The sequence below is a fragment of the Myotis brandtii genome, unplaced genomic scaffold (assembly GCF_000412655.1).
Source record: "Myotis brandtii unplaced genomic scaffold, ASM41265v1 scaffold364, whole genome shotgun sequence".
Classification (NCBI taxonomy): domain Eukaryota; kingdom Metazoa; phylum Chordata; class Mammalia; order Chiroptera; family Vespertilionidae; genus Myotis; species Myotis brandtii.
The window spans coordinates 69,368-76,827 of record NW_005363978.1 but is presented as its reverse complement, the minus strand read 5'-3'; the positions used below and the strand labels follow the sequence as shown (position 1 = coordinate 76,827).

The 7,460-nt window shown below is 46.1% G+C and overlaps 2 protein-coding genes and 1 long non-coding RNA gene across 6 annotated transcripts in view; 2 read left to right on the top strand and 1 right to left on the bottom strand.

Moving 5' to 3' along the window:
* ATP5B (ATP synthase, H+ transporting, mitochondrial F1 complex, beta polypeptide) overlaps window positions 1–4,504 on the top strand; it is a 6,312-nt gene extending 1,808 nt beyond the window's left edge. Inside the window, exons 4-10 of the mRNA XM_005872070.2 lie at window positions 359–480; window positions 724–908; window positions 1,502–1,660; window positions 1,782–1,904; window positions 2,790–3,002; window positions 3,440–3,641; window positions 4,253–4,504. Of these exons, the coding sequence (XP_005872132.1) occupies window positions 359–480; window positions 724–908; window positions 1,502–1,660; window positions 1,782–1,904; window positions 2,790–3,002; window positions 3,440–3,641; window positions 4,253–4,350 (1,102 nt within the window). The 3' untranslated portion in view covers window positions 4,351–4,504. The remainder of the gene's footprint in view (window positions 1–358; window positions 481–723; window positions 909–1,501; window positions 1,661–1,781; window positions 1,905–2,789; window positions 3,003–3,439; window positions 3,642–4,252) is intronic.
* Window positions 1,667–7,460, bottom strand: part of LOC106727104 — an 8,528-nt gene continuing 2,734 nt past the window's right edge. The window contains exon 3 of the long non-coding RNA XR_001363264.1: window positions 1,667–1,755. This is a non-coding gene — a long non-coding RNA (uncharacterized LOC106727104). The remainder of the gene's footprint in view (window positions 1,756–7,460) is intronic.
* Window positions 6,212–7,460, top strand: part of BAZ2A (bromodomain adjacent to zinc finger domain, 2A) — a 39,911-nt gene continuing 38,662 nt past the window's right edge. For 3 of the 4 annotated variants that reach the window (XM_005872067.2, XM_014544454.1, XM_014544456.1), the window contains exon 1: window positions 6,213–6,406. In XM_005872067.2, coding sequence (XP_005872129.1) covers window positions 6,403–6,406 — 4 coding nt within the window. In that variant the 5' untranslated portion in view covers window positions 6,213–6,402. Of the gene's footprint in view, window positions 6,407–7,460 lie in introns of all 4 variants that reach the window. The other variant, XM_014544455.1, reaches the window with a different exon arrangement.

Here is a 7,460-nt window from a genome sequence, read left to right as displayed (position 1 = left end):
GGGGGGGGGAGAGGGGAAGAGAGAGAGAGAGAACATTAATGATGAGAGAGAATCATCGAAGGGCTGCCTCCTGCATGCCCCACCCGGATGGAGCCTGCAACCTGGGCATGTGCCCTGACTGGGAATCGAACTCTGACCTCCTAGTTTATAGGTCGATGCTCAACCACTGAGCCACGCTGGCCAGGCAAAGGAAAATCTTTATGACAGGTAAAGTTGGCAGGTGAAGGGATTGTTTCCCAAGATAATGAAATTCCCCTTGGTAAGAGGAGATGAGACTAAGTAAAGGGTTACACTTGAGAATTGAGAGGAACCTTTCAACAAGATGAATAGACACTGGTCTTCTCTTCTGCCTTTGTAGATTTGCTGCTATTCATGCTGAGGCTCCTGAGTTCGTTGAGATGAGTGTTGAGCAGGAAATTTTGGTTACTGGTATCAAGGTTGTGGATCTCCTGGCTCCCTATGCCAAGGGTGGCAAAATTGGTATGTTAATGGTGGGTACATATTTTCCAAACAGTGTGGGGAGAGAAAAACCCTACCATGTTATGAGTGGGTACTGAGGATCTACCCCTTGCTGATGAATAGCTTCTGACTTTCGTTCTTCTGAGTTTGCTGAAGCCAGATGCCATTTCTGAGAGGGAAAAAGATGGAAAGAATTTTTTTTAAAAATTTGCTTCTTTAGGAACATAGAACTCTTAACTATGCTTTTTTCTCAACCTCTCCCAGGGCTCTTTGGTGGTGCAGGAGTTGGCAAGACTGTACTGATCATGGAGTTAATCAACAACGTTGCCAAAGCCCATGGTGGTTATTCTGTGTTTGCTGGTGTTGGTGAGAGAACACGAGAGGGCAATGACTTATACCATGAAATGATTGAGTCTGGTGTTATCAACTTAAAAGATGCTACCTCCAAGGTGAGCACTGAACTGATTAATGTTCACATAGTAGGTGTGCTAGAAAATTACTGCAGTTGACTGCATTGCTAGCTGAAGCCATGGTTTTTGTTTTCATTTCAGTGTCCCAGGACCTACAAAGGAAATTCCTGTCAGTGTTTCCCCCCCGATTTGTAATACACTGGTGCACATTTGATTACTTTTCCAGACTTTTTATGGTAGATAGACCCATCGTTTGAAAGCTAATTTTGGGGAGAGTTTATTTCCTTCCTACTACCTCAGTAATTTTCAGACTTACCTCAGTGATACAAGAAATTATCTTTTGTGTTTTGAACTGCAGCTCTAAAAGGAAACAAAACTTGTGGATAAAAACATTAACACCTTCTGAGAAGGGAGTTTTTTTGTAGTTTAACTGATTTGGGGACCTTGGGATATATGGCTTCCATACTCCTCTGTGGGATTTTCTTTTTGCTAGGGGAGAGTGCTAACAATCCCCCACTACCACTAATTATGCAGTCGAGTTTCCTACATTTGGATAAGTCTGCCTTTGGAGCCTGCATAAATGACCCCTGAGCTCCACATTCAAGTTTTCTGATTGTGTATGATTATTGCAGGTAGCACTGGTGTACGGTCAAATGAATGAACCACCTGGTGCTCGTGCCCGGGTAGCTCTGACTGGACTGACTGTGGCTGAATACTTCAGAGACCAAGAAGGTCAGGATGTACTGCTGTTCATCGATAACATCTTTCGCTTCACCCAGGCTGGCTCAGAGGTAAGAGAGAAAGCTTCAGAAGACCTAGTTCATTTAAGTTTTCTATGGAATGATGCAAATGAGGCTAAAGATACAGATATCTAAGACCTTTTGTTCTTAGTTCTTTTTTTTTTTTTTTTAGGTGTCTGCTTTATTGGGCAGAATCCCTTCTGCTGTAGGCTACCAGCCTACCCTGGCTACTGATATGGGTACCATGCAGGAAAGAATCACCACTACCAAGAAGGGATCTATCACTTCTGTACAGGTAAGAACAATTAGGTAAATGAAGGTCTAATTTGTATAAAGGCATGTACAGAGAAGCATCAAACTTAGTTACTTACAGCTCAAGAGGCTTTTAACTGGGTTCATGTGCTCTGAAATTAAGGGTAAAATTCTGTATGTTCATGTCAAAAATGCTAAAAGGTTAAACATTCATCTAACATAGTTGAATAAATGTAGATCACAAAGTAGTGGTTTCCAGCCTGAGGGGGAGTCGAACTACATGGAAATTGAGCAGTAAATGTGTTGCATTAATGTACTACAAATTTTTAAATGTTTATATATGGTGTTTATAGTAAAATTATAAAACTGTTTAAGTTGTGTAGTAACTTTCATGATTCATTTTTCTAGTGAACTGTGGTTCAAGGTTTTTTTGCTTTAATTCAGAAAGTGGGTATGACTATAATAGAGTTAAAATGTAGGATGAAAAACAGAAGGAATGGCCCAGCCGGTGTGCTCAGTAGTTGGACATCGACCCATGAACCAAGTGGTCGCTGGTTTGATTCCCGGTCAGGGCACATGCCGGGGTTGCAGGCTCCATCCACAGTATGGGGTGTGCAGGACGCAGTCAATTGATATCTCTCCCATTGATGTGTTTATATCTCAGTCCCTCTCCCTTCCTCTCTCTCAAAAATCAATACAAACATTTTTTTTAAAGGAATGACAATAGAAATTCTTTCATTACAGCTTACAGGGACCAGATAATCTGTAAACTCAGCCGCTATTAGGGTGGTAAGAAGGTTCTTTTGAGGTGGACTCTTAAATGCTAAGATGGAGTGAGAATGAGGACAGGTTAGGAAAGGGGATGGCTTAAGTAGAATTAATTAGCTTTGGCTTCTGTTGTTCCTCATGGCTTTTCGACTCACTTTAGGCTATCTATGTGCCTGCTGATGACTTGACTGACCCTGCCCCTGCCACTACCTTTGCCCATTTGGATGCTACCACAGTGTTGTCCCGTGCTATTGCTGAACTGGGCATCTACCCAGCTGTGGATCCTCTAGACTCCACCTCTCGCATCATGGATCCCAACATTGTTGGCAATGAGCATTATGATGTTGCCCGTGGGGTGCAAAAGATCCTACAGGTGAGTATTATTCCAGGTGAGATTAGTGTCCATAAAATCATACAGAGGGAATTAAGGGACTGTATTAGGATCAGATCTTCCCTGGTGACTTCTATGCTTTGCTTTAGAGCAAGGAAAAATGAGACAGGCAGTTTCTAGTGCATGTTAATGGGGTCTCTTGGTTTTCCAGGTACTTGGTCTTTGGAATCCAATTTTATCTAACAGTACTACACTAGGAGTAGAAAGAACGAGACACTGATCTTAGCTGAGGGCCCTCTCTTACCACTATGATACGTAACTTTTCTTCCACTAACTCATTTCACTTATAAAGTGAGGTAAAGTGCTAAAATGCTTTGTACAAAGCTCAGTGTGAGTGTAAGGTGATATTAACCCTTAGGTTTTTGTCCAAATTAAAGGAATGTGACTACTTATCCTGGGCTATCTTGTTTTTTTCATAGGACTACAAATCCCTCCAGGATATCATTGCCATTCTGGGTATGGATGAACTTTCTGAGGAAGACAAGTTGACTGTGTCCCGTGCACGGAAAATACAGCGTTTCTTGTCTCAGCCATTCCAGGTTGCTGAGGTCTTTACAGGTCATATGGGGAAGTTGGTACCCCTGAAGGAGACCATCAAAGGATTCCAACAGATTTTGGCAGGTGAGATTTCAAGTATAAACCTGCACACAAGTGGCAGAGAAACGGAAATCTCTTGAATGCTTGCTGTGTTATGTTCCGATTGCAGCAGCCATCAAACAATGTATAAATATATCGCACCTAATTACATAATTTAAAAAAATAAAACACAAGGTATTTCCCATTAATTTTCTTTGGAAATACTATATTCTGAGAGTGAGACATGTATTACTTTTCTTATCAGCCAACACTGAGTGCATTCAGTGTTAGCTACTCTTCTAAGTGAATTACAAGATCCTATGAGGAAGGCATTATCTTGTTTTACAAATTAGGGGACTTATAACATAGAAAGGTTTTAAATAACCCGTCCCAATATTGCAGCCAACGTATAGAGCAAGAATTTGAACCCAGAATATGTGGCTCCAGATCATTTGTTCTTAATCCATACTGTATTATGTCCTGTAAATTGGATTTGTGAGGGAAGCTTGCTAAGAACAGATTTCTAGATGAATTCATCACATTCTGACTGGTAGCCTCAAGTGGTGATGTATATGCACACTCACACTGCAGAAAGTTTATATCCCTCCACTTCTCACCAGTTGGGGTGTTTTGTTTTTGTGTGTTTTTCCATACAGGTGAATATGACCATCTCCCAGAACAGGCCTTCTATATGGTGGGACCCATTGAAGAAGCTGTGGCAAAAGCTGTTAAGCTGGCCGAAGAGCATTCTTGAGAGGATCCCAGTACTCTTCCTCCGAGCTGTCTCTCTCCTTGACCCTAATCCCAAAATTTCAGTTTTCTCTGTTAAGGCACATGAGAGCCTTGATTGAAGACATTGTGTTCTGTCTGAAGAGTAAGGTTTCCAATAAAATGTACATCTCTCCGAATCTGTTTTTCTTGGTTCTAACAACACAGCCAACACTGAAGTTAATTTTGTTTTGTTTTTTTAAGTTGAGCAGCTTTTTTTTTTTAAATTGATTTTTTACAGAGAGGAAGGGAGAGGATAGAGAGTTAGAAACATGGATGAGAGAGAAACATGGATCAGCTGCCTCCTGCACACCCCCTACTGGGGATGTGCCCACAACCAAGGTACATACCCTTGACCGGAATCGAGCAGGCTGACGCTCTATCCACTGAGCCACACTGGTTAGGGCAACACTGAAGTTTTTAACAGTAATTTTAGAATTGCCACACAAAACCTCACAAAGTAGGCCATATATTTAAAATGGGTCCCCCCCCCCAAAAAAACACCAGTCTTGGATTGATGGACAACTGTGGGTCTTGTTAGAAGTGCACATTGGGAAAGGGGGTTGGGTTTAGAAACTGCTGTTTTAAAAAAAAGGCAAGGGTTAATCAATGTATGCATTTAATTTTTAGGAAATGGTGGTGCATGTTCCAAAGGGTTAATACTGATCTGTGTAAAAATTGACTCAAAAGGGCTTTCTCTACTATACCTAGACCATTTTTTCCCCAGAAAGTGTTCTGCTTCGTGATTTATATTTTGGGCAAGCTTTGACTTGTATGTGATTGAGGCAATGCAGGGTATAAAATGCCATGAGGCCTATCCGTAGCTCTGCAAAGACCCCTTACTAAAGTTGAGGAAAGTGTTACAGGAGAATAGCAGTTTCCAGGGTTCCTAGGCTTGGGCTTCTGAACTGTAATGGAATTAGATAATTTCCCACTGAAAGGTTCAGGGTTAGAAGAACTCAAAAGTACAGGCATTTCAGTTTGAAACAGGTGCCTATTACAGTGCAAGGTCGGACTTGGTGCCCCTGAAGTTTTCTGGCCTGGACCCATCTACTTCCCTCTGGCGGCAGGACTGGAGACTGCAAGAACTGATCTCACCATTTTGAAACACTTGAAGGCCATTTGCTGAGATGTGGTTCTTAGCTAATGACTGTTTACAAACCAGAGCTTTAGTCCTGAGGAGGAGTCTCCATCTATAAGCTCCACCCCTGAGGCTTATAAGTTGGCCAGAAGAAGGGCGGGGACAAACTTCCCAATTCAGAGGCCCTTGGGGGCTGAAGGTTGGGGAGGGGCTTTGGGAGAGGCGCCAGGGGTGGGGTAGGGTCCTCCAAGTTTACTCCCATCTGTCTTATGACGTCCTTGGCACCACTCTCTTGTGTGTCATGTTTTGGACGGAAGGTGGAGCCCCTGAGCCACCTGTGCCCAGTAGTTTGTTTCCAGAAAAACCTGGATTTGGGGAAATGCTGAGTTACGGAGGTGGGGACACTAGGTCCGTGCTCTGGAGTGGGTAAGGAGCTGGTTCAGAAGGCCCAAGGGTCTGGGTAAGCCCTTTCTGTTTTGCTTTCCCATGTTACCCAGATGCAGACCTGGGAACTGTGATTCTAAAGGTCATTTGTATCCCTCTATCCCCGCCCCTCAGACGTTCACGTTTCTCAGCATTCATCGAGAACCTTCTCCCTCTTACTAGATGCAACTGTTTCCTCCCCCCTCTACCACTCTCTTTTCCTACCAAGGCCCTGGAGAGTCAACACAGATCTAACCTCCCTCCATATTTCTCCTGGTTCTGCCCTGTCCTCGCCTCCTCCTCCCTCTCCACCCAGAGAAAGCCCCGCCCTTCCCTCCTCCCTCTCCACCCCAGTCTGTCACACAGGGACATCACCCTACAGCAGTTCAGGCTGTGGTTTGCAGGAAGCATACATTGGCTTTTCGATTCGTGCTAGTTCCCAGCTCAGTTTGGGAGGATCGCCAGCCTTCACGTGAAGGGGGAATCAAGGACGGCGAGGAGCTTGGTGGTCCCAGCCCTGGAGCCCGGCCTGACATGGGTAAGTTTGAGGACCAGCCCCCCCGGGAAGGCCCGAGGGATGCCTGCCTCCCTCCCTGGCTGACTCAGCAGGGGTGGGGCCTAACCTTTGCTCTTTTAGGGGGTGAAGGAGGAGAAAAGGGACTATAGGGGCACAGGGCTCAGCCGGTGAGGCTGCCGACCACAGGCTCGTGAGCATTGGCAAGCTCCACGTTCAAGGAAGAGCCTGAGACTCTGTACCTAAGGTCGCGGCTCTCCCTACCTCACCCCCGCCCCCCACCCCCTTGCTCCTTCCCATTTAAGCTGTTGAGATTCAAGTTATATTTTACAGTACTCACTGCTGGCCTCCCCCCCGCCCCCCGCAAAAGTAAAGCCCACTTTTTGGTAGCGTTGGAGGGTTTTTAAGGTGTTTTTCCTCCCCCGATTTTCTCCCAGGCCTTTTAAGTCTCTGTTTTCTCTCCTCCCCCACCCTGACCCATCACCAGGTGGGGGCTGCACTGAGCAGCTGTTTCCTGTTGCCCCAGAGGTTGCTGCAAGGGTGGCGTGGTGGTTGGGGGAAAACTGAACCTGAATAACGCCGATTCCCACGGTCCCACAGTAGCCTCACTAGGCGGCTGTTGGCGGCTCCCCAGGCTCCGACCACGGAGAACACTGAGTAAGAGGCACGATGGTGCTGGAAAGACCGAGGAGGTCTTTGCCCTCGTGGCTTCCAGACTCCGCCGGCTCTTAAACCCGGGGCAGTGCCGAGGGAAGGAGACTGCCAGGCCTTTCTGCAGCCATAGAGATGGGGCCTCGGGGAGCCGGAACACGGGGAACCTGTTCACGGAGCAGGGCCTCTGCGCTACCCGCAGCCGGGTCGGCCTGGAGTCCCCTCTCCGGCATCTCCCTGTCCTTCTCGGAGTCGTGCCTCTCGCTGCCTCCCCGCCCTGCCTGGTGGAAAGCTCTCTGCCGGTGCCCCGGGAGCGCAGGCGGAGCCCTCCCGGGTCCTCCTGCGAGGACCCACCGCCATTCCCCACGTCACCGCACAAGTTTCTCTCTTCTTCCTGGGATCTGTTCTCTTCCTCCCTCTGGGATCC